The sequence below is a fragment of the Cololabis saira genome, chromosome 11 (assembly GCF_033807715.1).
Source record: "Cololabis saira isolate AMF1-May2022 chromosome 11, fColSai1.1, whole genome shotgun sequence".
Classification (NCBI taxonomy): domain Eukaryota; kingdom Metazoa; phylum Chordata; class Actinopteri; order Beloniformes; family Belonidae; genus Cololabis; species Cololabis saira.
This window is the reverse complement of record NC_084597.1, coordinates 42,926,569-42,937,130: the sequence shown is the minus strand read 5'-3', so window position 1 is coordinate 42,937,130 and position 10,562 is coordinate 42,926,569. Positions and strand designations below refer to the sequence as shown.

Sequence of the window (10,562 nt, the reverse complement as noted above, 5' to 3'; positions counted from 1 at the left end):
GCCTGTTAACTGTTTGTTAGCATGTTAGTTAGCGTGGTAGTTAATTATTATTAATTTTCCCCAATAGTATTTTTTTTCGCACATTAATCTCATCCACCATAACCTCAAGCTCCTGCCTTGAAAAGTTCCTGCATCTCTTTTTCTCCTTCTCCATGTTTAGTGAGTGACTGACGGTTAAGACCAAACTACCTGTATACATGTTGTTTGTTGGCGCCTGCAATGCAATGACATTTTAAGAAGTTCTTAAGTAGGAAAAATAAGAAATTCATAAGAAATGACAGTTCTTAAGACGGTTCTTAAGAAAATATTTTAGGAATTGCACTTAAGAACTTTCTTGTGAACTTCTTAATTTTAGATCTTAAAACATTTAAGATCGTTCTTAAGAACATATTTGTAAATCCGGCCCCAGGTTTTCTTCAAACAGATGTGATATCATCCAGAAATTACATATCCGTCCTTTAATGTCACATTTTATTTCTCTGCATTTTTTACATATATATTATTTTACTATTTTTGCCGTACCCTACGGCGTAGGCTCTGCGTGGATTTAACACGGAACCATAAATCAGGCTTTCCAGCTGATCGTACCGTTGCCCAGCTCCCAGTCCAGCCGGTAGCGCCTGGCCTGGCAGTACCGCAGCAGCATGTCGGCGTTGCTGCTGTTCCAGCTGTTGTCGGCGGTCCGGAGCAGCGCGTTGAGGCCGAAGATCAGGTCCAGCCCGGAGCAGCTGCTGAAGGAGTGCAGCATGTCCACGGTGAGCTCTGGGGAAGATAGAAGTCAGTGGGGGGTCTGTGGACCTGTAAGGACTTGCTTCAATAAAAAAAAATAAAAAAAACACTTGCTGGTCACATATGGCCCTTTTCCACTAGTATCTACTCAGCGCCTCTACTCGCCATTCTCCCGTCTTGCGCTTTTCCACTACGGGTCAAGGCGGGTGGAGGCGTGCCGAGTAGATACTTTTTATGTATCTATTCTGCTGAGGTTCTAAGCGGCTGAGTCGGCTGTATCTGACATCATCACACTACAGGCCACCGATTGGTCGGGGGGTTGGAGTCAGACGTCTGAATCAGGAAGCGCAAGAGCGGCTCGCAGCTCTTCATTTTATTCAACCAGCAATGGCAGCAAAAGTCTGTTTCATGATCCAACTCTGAGGGTCAGATGTTCATAAACCTGGTGCTGAGGAGAGAATTAAAAAGATCTAGACGGAGATAAGGAACGATCAGATCTACCAGGAGCTCTGTCTCTTCATAGCTGCTCACGGCTCCAGCTGACTTTTCAGCAGCAGAGACAAACTAAATAAAGCGTTGCCGCTTGAAGTTTCTTTCACTCTCATTTTTTAACTTGATATTGAACACAAGCCACAGACCCAGCAGCACATCTATCATCTGCTCCATGTTCTACACCTTTAGTGTTGTTGTCTTCTTCCTTTAGATACACAATCAAATACGTCACAGCAGCTTCGTTCCAACCTCCTACTTCTGATCTGGGTGTCTAGAAACTAACAAGGACGAGGCGAGTGGAGACGGGACGGTACTAGTAGGTACTAGTGGAAAAGCACCAATAGATTCTATCGTAAGTTATGCATTTCATCCCAAATTATTTGGGCCAAATGCATATCAGTCGGCATTTCTTTAGGTATTTCTGAGCCTAATAATAAAAAAAAAAAGAAAAAAATGTATTAAAAAAAAAATAATTGTATATAAATATATAATAATAAAATAAATATATATGATATATATTATGTATTAAAAATGCATATATATATATATATATATATATATATATATATATATATGCTTTAGGTTTTTACCAACATGGTATTAACCATTAATATATATGCAGACAAGTTAGAAAGTAAAAAAAATTAAATATTTCTGAGCCTATACAAGTATAATAAAATCCTGTAATGCTGATAGTTTTGGTTCCACCCCAAGAATGTAAGTGGCCCCCCCTGGCCCCCCCTAGTAAACGGTTTTGCAGGCGGCCCTGCCGGCACCCACCTGAGAACCCGATCCTCCGGTACTTCCTCTGCAGGTCCTCCCGGACCAGAACCTGCTGCTGCCGGGTCCAGTCGGCCTTCAGCCTCTCCTCCCACCACCAGGGCAGCCGGGCGTCCACGCACGGCCCTGGACACGACACGCACGGCCCTGGACATCACACACACTCCTGAAAACCCTGCACGACCCTGGACACGACACACACTCCTGAAAACCCCACAGGGACAGCTGTCCCCATCCCTTCTTCTGCACGGAACCGGCACTATCAATCTTTAACAAAACCATTTATAACATATTGCATAGAAGTATGGGGACACACATTTAAGACAATCACCAAACCAATATTCTTACTACAAAAAAAAAGTATTGTGACTCATAAACAAAGTTGGATACAAGCACCAACAACCAATTATTTATAGATACAAATGAGCTCAAATTCAATGAACTGGTGGACTTCAGAACTGTACAGCTTATGTTCAAAATCAACAATCAGAACCAACACCAACCTGAGATGGATGTGTGGAATAAGTTGGAGAGGGATTTGAAATCAAGTAGAACCCTAACCTTATTTAAAAAAACATTGAAAAGAAGGATGATTTCTCTATACCAAAGTAATGAGTGGTGATTCTTACTATGTTGACTCATTTATTTGGTGATTTGATTTGATAATTCAAGGATGAAGGTAACATGTAGACTGTACCTTTTTTTTTCTTATTTCTCTAGGAATCTTTGTTATCCCCATGGAGGCAATTTGTTTTACTGGCAGTCTTTTCTCTTACTTCTTGCTTCTATTTCATTACTTTAAATAATCCTTTTGAGGGTAGAATAAGCTTTGCTTCAGCTACACCTTTTTCGGTCTGGATGTTATTTGTATATTGGAAACTTTTTTGTAATGTTTTCTTTGAACAGTGTATTTGTTTCCTTCTTGTCATTTTTATTTTTATTTTAATTTTGTAAAAGCTATTTTGATGTTTGTCTTATTTCTTTTTTTTGTGAGGTCATGACCGAAAATCAACTGAAGTGAACTGACTGCTGTTCATGTCACCTGAATCCATCATCCCTTCAGATCCCAGATTAGGTTCTGGTTCTAGAGACCGAATCAACCGACCTGATCATTGATAAAGATTAACTCGTGTTTCCCAGTTCCCACTGTACCGCTGCAAAATTAGAAATCAATCAGCTCCATTACCCACCGCAGGATCCGGGTTTATTAATTAATTGATTGATTAATAAGCCTACAGAATTACATCCAGAACTAATCGGGTTAAAGGAGCATGAGGCTCCTTTTAAGAAATGAGACTCTCTAGCGCCACCCTTCACCACGACGGCCGTTGGGGGTACTGCAGCCAACAGTGAAGCCGGCACGGGAGAACGGGGAGAACGTGCATGCTGCGTCATGTGACGTCACATCCGCAGGACAGCGCGGGAAATTACGGCCCGGAATTGCAGCACATTTTGCAGCACACAGCCTGTTCAAGGCAAAGGAGAGATACACTAGAGGAAACATTCTTTTTGGTTTGGAACGCTTCATCTGACATTATTACTAGAAAACTTAAAACGTTTACGAATTTTTTTCATAAATCCTGCCTCAAGCTCCTTTAAGTAAAAGAGACATGTCACCTGCGAGGCCTCCAGAAACATCTGGATCCAGCTGCAGCTCCTTCTCAGGCGTGAACACCATGAAGTCCTGTCTGGTCCCCCCGAACCGCAGGAACGCCGGACTCAAAGCTCTGGCCAGAGTCCGGATCTTCTCAGACCTGCGGAGACAAACCTGTGGTGAATCTGATGAAGATCATGAAGATGAAGGTGTTACACTGAAAAAAATACATCTAAGCGCATGTAAATATAACATATTTAAATCTGTGATATTAACAATTAAAAATGAAGTTTGTTGCTTTACATGAATACATCTAGTTTTGAACTTAATCTGCATTTGTTAAAAAAACAAGACATAGTGCATTTTTTCCTTAACCAGCAGTATTTCTGTAATCCCAGTAAATCTTTTCATTTACACACAAACAACAAGAAATGATCTTGTTGTATTTACTTTTCCTTTAACAATTTTAATCTAATGGGCAGAACGTTTAGATGAAACATGCTTTATTTGTTTAAGTAGAACAACCACAGTAAAAAATATCTTGCTTGATCTACTTTAAAAAAAATTGAGGCAACTTTTTCACATGAGATTTTTATGTAGATCAAGAAAGACTAGTCTTTGTATAAACTACTTAATTTTTGTACAAAATTAATTTGCAAGTAAAGGCAACTTAATTTTGATAAACTTAACACAATTAAGTTGACTGTACTTGCAAAATGTATTATTTAGGCTACATACAAAAATTAAGTAGTTTATACAAAGACTAGTCTTTCTTGATCTACAGGACTGTCTCAGAAAATTTGAATATTGTGATAAAGTTCTTTATTTTCTGTAATGCAATTAAAAAAACTAAAATGTCATACATTCTGGATTCATTACAAATCAACTGAAATATTGCAAGCCTTTTATTATTTTAATATTGCTGATTATGGTTTACAGTTTAAGATTAAGATTCCCAGAATATTCTAATTTTTTTAGATAGGATATTTGAGTTTTCTTAAACTGTAAACCATGATCAGCAATATTAAAATAATAAAAGGTTGCAATATTTCAGTTGATTTGTAATGAATCCAGATCCAGAATGTATGACATTTTTGCATTACAGAAAATAAAGAACTTTATCACAATATTCTAATTCTCTGAGACAGTCCTGTAGATCAAGAAAGACTAGTCTTTGTATGAACTACTTAATTTTTGTATGTAAATAATACATTGTTTTTGTAATTGCATTACAGAAAATCACAATATTCTAATTTTCTGAGACAGTCCTGTACATAATAATCTCAAAAGTTGACTTTTTTTTTTAAAGTAGATCAAGCCCAATGTTTGTCAGAGTCCAACCCGTTGAAAGCGAAACCAGTTGGACCAGTTTGAGCAGTTCCTTCCCCTCCAGCAGCACCAGCACCAGGCTGGTTAACCCGGACCAGGACCCGCTGGTCGGAACCAGGACCAGCTGGAACCAGCTCACCTGAGCAGCAGCATGAACTTCTCCTGGGCGGCCAGGCTGGCGTCCACGGTGACGGACAGGTAGCGCGGGTCCAGGCGGTGCAGCACGGCGGAGCCGTCCAGCTCCAGGGCCAGGTCCTGGACCTGGTCCTGGAGCTGGTCCCAGTCCTGGTCCCGGTCCTGGACCCGGTCCACGGGTCCATCAGGGGGCCGGAACCAGGTACAGCAGGGGGATCCGCCGGTCCAGGAGAACAGCTGGAGAACCAGCAGCAGGACCGACTTCATGACTCTCTCTCTCTCTGTTACACACACACACACACACACACACACACACACACACACACACACACACACACACACACACTTCCTGCACCGCCTCGTGGCTTTGATCATTAAATTAGAGAAATTAACGACCTCTGGACTCAAGTGCAGTCTTCACGCCCCCTGGTGGTCGGAATAGGTACTAAGATAAGATAAGATAAGATAAGATAAGATAAGATAATCCTTTATTTTCTCCCTCAGTGGGGAAACTCTCTTTGTTGTCAGCAGTAACTTAACACACACATGCAGGGGAGGGGTAAAAAATACATACAGGACTGTCTCAGAAAATTAGAATATTGTTTTCTGTAATGCAATTACAAAAACAAAAATGTCATACATTCTGGATTCATTATAAATCAACTGAAATATTGCAAGCCTTTTATTATTTTAATATTGCTGAACATGGCTTACAGTTTAAGAAAACTCAAATATCCTATCTCAAAAAATTGCTGCTCAGCACCGCCGGCCAACAGCGCCCTCGTGTGGCCGGCACTGAGACATGCCTTCATATGAAGAAACCAGAAATCCCAGAACGTTGGCTGGGCTTATTGAAAAAGAAACATGTGAGATCACATTGGTAGTTAGTAGGCAAGGAAAGGCAAGGCAAGGCAAGGCAAGGCAAGGCAAGTTTATTTATATAGCACAATTCAACACAAGGTAATTCAAAGTGCTTTACATCAACATTAAAAGCGGCAAGACATAATTAGACAGTAAATAACAAATAAAATGAAATAAAATTATGAGAAAAGAAGGTAAAATAATAAAAAGCACAAGTCGCTGAAAACTAAAGGCAGTAGAGTCCAGCAGGTAAGTATTTAATTTAGGAGTACGATTCAGTAAACAGTAATGTTTTTAGGCCTGATCTAAAGGATCTACAGTTGCAGCAGACCTCAGGTCTACAGGAAGATTGTTCCACCGGTGAGGAGCAGAATAACTGAACGCTGCCTCACCTTGCTGGTTCTGGTTCTGGAACCACAACAAACCAGATCCAGATGAACCTCAGGGGTCTGGGAGCTTCATAGGAACTACCAGATCCATAACTAGTTCATGCGTTTGTATCTTCTAGACTGGATTACTGTAATGTGTTGTTAGCAGGATGTCCAAGTAATTTGCTGAATAGGCTCCAGCTGATCCAGAATGCAGCAGCGCGAGTGCTGACAGGAATCAGCAGGAGAGACCACGTCTCTCCAGTGTTAGCGTCGCTCCATTGGCTACCTGTAAAATTCAGAATTCAATTTAAAATTTTATTACTTGCATATAAAGCCCAAAACGGCTTAGCTCCGCAGTATTTACAAGACCTGATAGTGCCTTATGTTCCTGGCAGAGCTCTCCGCTCTCAGAGTGCAGGTTTACTCGTAGTTCCTAGAGTATCTAAATGTAGATTTGGAGGGCGGGCGTTCTGCTATCAGGCACCACTACTATGGAACCAACTTCCAATCTGGGTTAAGGAGGCTGACACCACCTCCACCTTTAAAACTAAACTTAAAACCTTTCTGTTTAGTAAAGCCTATAGTTAGTGTTTAGTAAACCTCTAGCTGGTGTTGGTAAATCTCTAGGTAGTGTAAACTCTAGTGTGTTAGAGTCAGTAGTCATAGTTGCAGCTATAGAACAAGACTATAATAGTTAGTCTCAAATATAGCTTGGTGGTAGATATGCTGCTATAGGCTTATGCTGCAGGGGGGCACCGACATGATCCGCTGGGCGGTGCCTCTCCCCCTTCTTCTCCTCTCCTCTTCCCTTCCTCTCTTCTCCATTACCATTTTTATTTAATATAAATATCTCATAGCTATCATTTTTGTCCATCGCTCCTGTAGTTTCTTGTGCCGGCCCCCCTTTTTTCTCTTTTGTGCATGTTTGCAGGCCGGAGCCTCGGGAGCTGCCTGTGTCCCCCCCCCTGAAGCATTTCTTGAAGAACCTTTTACATCTGTACCTTTTACTGTGCAACAAGTACATAAGGCACTCACAACCTTGAATCCCAATAAACCTTCTATATAAGCCACCAGGCTTCTTCCTTTCCTTGCATGTTATTACCTCCTGGACCAGACTATATAAAGCCTTATTTTGTAAAAAATGGCTGCTGATTTCATCACAGCACTTTTCAACCTGTTGGTTGAAAGCAAAGAGCTACCATCAGTTTGGAAGTCAGCCTTTGTTATTCCTCTATTTAAGGGTGGTGATCCAGCATTATTAACCAACTACAGGCCAATATCTAATCTGTGTGTCCTGTCAAAAATCCTAGAATCTTTGGTATGTGAGCAACTTAAAGATTTTTTATACTCAAATGACCTTCTCTCAAAACTGCAATCAGGTTTCAGGAAAAAGCATAGTACTGTCACTGCTGCCACAAGAGTGATAAATGACATACTTGTTGTCCTTGATAAAAAACAGGACTGTGCTGCCCTTTTCATTGACCTCTCGAAGGCGTTTGATACTGTAGACCTCTCAGTTCTAAAGAAACGGCTCTCTATCTGATCATGTAGGCTCCTGGTTTGCAAACTATTTAAATGATAGGACCCAATGTATCAGATATGATGAGTGGTGCTCAGACTTTGTGAGCGTCCACAAAGGGGTGCCACAGGGCTCTATATTAGGTCCCCTCCTATTTATTATGTATATAAATGACGTGGGACAAAACATATCTGATGCTTATATGCATTTTTAAGCAGACGACACAATTATTTATTGCTTTGGATCATCCCCTACTAATGCCATTGTATCGCTGCAAAAGGCTTTTGATACGATCCAGCAAGCATTTATTCAGCTAAAATTTGTACTGAATGCTGACAAAACTAAACAAATGCTGTTTTCAAAGCGAAAGAAGGGACTTTTAAACATCCCCACAGTTTTCACCCTTGAGGGAAGTGAAATAGAGGTGGTCCATACATATAAATATCTTAGTATACTACTTGACACCCTGACTTTCAAAGCCCATATTGAAAACCTTGTAAAGAAACTTAAACTGAAACTGGGGTTTTTATTCAGAAATAAATTGTGTTTTTCTTTTAATGTTAAAAAACTTCTTGTTGCAGTAACCTTTTTATCTATTTTAGATTATGGTGACCTGCAGTACATGAATGCCTCAGCTCAATGTTTGAGTAAGATTGACTCTGTGTACCATGCTGCTCTAAGGTTCATTACTGGTTGTAGGGCCTTGACCCATCACTGTGAACTATATTCCCGAGTCGGATTCACTGTCCACCAGGAGGTTGTGTCACTGCTATACCTTTATATAAAAAGTAATACTTGGACTACTGCCACCCTACATCAGTAATCACACTGAGGACTGTTGATCGTTATGGACTACGCTCTAATGATCATTTATTGCTTTCTGTTCCTTGTGTGCGCACAGAGCAAGGAAAAAGAGCATTCACATACTCTGCTCCTTATTCATAGAACAAACTTCAAAAGGATCTAAAAATAACAGAACTTATTCCACTGAGTGATTTTAAGTCTAGAATGAGTCCACTTGAGACAGAATCTCTGATTTGTAACCGTTTTAAATGATTTCCATTTTTTGTTTCATTTGATTTTAATATTTCACATCTGTAAATTTTAATATCTGAAATCTTGTGCTGCCTCTTGGCCAGGACATCCTTGCAAAAGAGATTTTTAATCTCAATTAGTTTCTTTTCCTGGTTAAATAAAGGTTAAATAAAAAAACAAAAAACAAAACAAGTATATTATAATTCATATAAAATTAATATAAAATGTCATATATGTTTTAGATTTCTAATAAAAATTTCATTTCTGAGGTTAAACATGTCAAAATGAAATTAATGTTAAAAAACAAACAAAAAGTCCCATTCTTTCTGAATACTAGAAATAGATTATTTACTGGATATTATGGACTGTTAAATACTGAGTTGATGCGTAAGTTAAAAAAGTATGTAAGATGTTATGGAAATGCAAAATATCTAAAAAAAAAAAAAAAACCCAAAACAAAATATTTAAAGTAATATAGATATTTTTGAAGAGAGCGGCTCCAGAAACCTTAATGAGTAAACATCCTGCATGTGACAATAAGTCACTTCTATAAAAAGACGCCTTCCCCGTCAAAACCACAAGTCACAGGAACCCAGAGCGACAAAAACCACACACACACACACACACACACACACACACACACACACACACACACACACACACACACACACACACACACACACACACACACACACACACACACACACACACACACACACACACACACACACACACACACACACACACACACACACACACACACACACACACACACACACACACACACACACACACACACACACACACACACACGGCCCTGCTATCCTTTGGACGTGCATTCGTCAAGTGATAAACAAAGTCCCTCACGAGGGGTATTTCCTGCTGTCTGTGAGAAAATGCAGCTGCTTCAGGAAGTCCTGGCTGATCAGAACCAGACAGGAAGCCAGAGAGACGATAAAACAGCAGACTGGTACTTGAAAACAAAGTGGATGAATGTTTGTAGAGACAGAAAACAAGACGCAGACCTCATAGTGGACATTATTTTAATAAGAATCTGTTGCAAGGTTAAAAAGAAAGCATCAGCAGGTGCTGATGGGGTTCCAGCTGTGGCAGGTCAGCGGGCAGGAAGAGATGACGCTCTGCCGTCCTTTTCTTCCAGCTGTGGCAGGTCAGCCGGCAGCATCAGCAGCTCGTCCACTTCCTCCTGCAGAGCTGCAGCTTTCTCATTCAGAAGCATCTGGAACACAGACAGTCCACATGTTCATCACACCAGAGCAGATGACGGTGCTGTCCCCATGTGACCCAGGACTAGCGGTGTAACGATACACTAATCTCACCACACGGTACGATATTATAGCAGTATTTTTTTAACAACCTTGCATGAGGAACATATGACTGGACAAAATTGTTTTTTATTTGAAAGACACAAAATACAAAACAATACTTTGCATTTGCCCTATTGTTACAGTTTGTAATGCTTTATAACTGTTTAAGTTTTAAAGAGAAAGACAGGCCAACCATTTTCCACAAACTGAACTAAAAGTAAATGTCAGGTTTGCATTATGATCTTCAGTTTCATACAAGTACAAATATTTAGCCACAAACTGAATAGTTTCTCTCATGTATGATTTGACTTTTTTCTCTTCAGAGATTTAACAACTAAAATTAAATAAATAAATAAAAGTAAATAAATACATACAATTTTACATCATAAAAA

General features: G+C 39.9%; 2 protein-coding genes across 4 annotated transcripts in view; both read right to left on the bottom strand.

Moving 5' to 3' along the window:
- The window catches only part of hpse (heparanase), a 22,751-nt gene extending 17,360 nt beyond the window's left edge, over nucleotides 1-5,391 (bottom strand). For 2 of the 3 annotated variants that reach the window (XM_061733513.1, XM_061733512.1), the window contains exons 1-4: nucleotides 5,064-5,391; nucleotides 3,619-3,755; nucleotides 2,002-2,148; nucleotides 589-762 (exon numbers count right to left, since the gene is read on the bottom strand). In XM_061733513.1, coding sequence (XP_061589497.1) covers nucleotides 589-762; nucleotides 2,002-2,148; nucleotides 3,619-3,755; nucleotides 5,064-5,326 — 721 coding nt within the window. In that variant the 5' untranslated portion in view covers nucleotides 5,327-5,391. The remainder of the gene's footprint in view (nucleotides 1-588; nucleotides 763-2,001; nucleotides 2,149-3,618; nucleotides 3,756-5,063) is intronic. The other variant, XM_061733511.1, reaches the window with a different exon arrangement.
- A 4,522-nt stretch (nucleotides 5,392-9,913) lies between these two features.
- helq (helicase, POLQ like) overlaps nucleotides 9,914-10,562 on the bottom strand; it is a 42,812-nt gene continuing 42,163 nt past the window's right edge. The window contains 1 exon segment of the mRNA XM_061734567.1: nucleotides 9,914-10,082. Coding sequence (XP_061590551.1) covers nucleotides 9,960-10,082 — 123 coding nt within the window. The 3' untranslated portion in view covers nucleotides 9,914-9,959.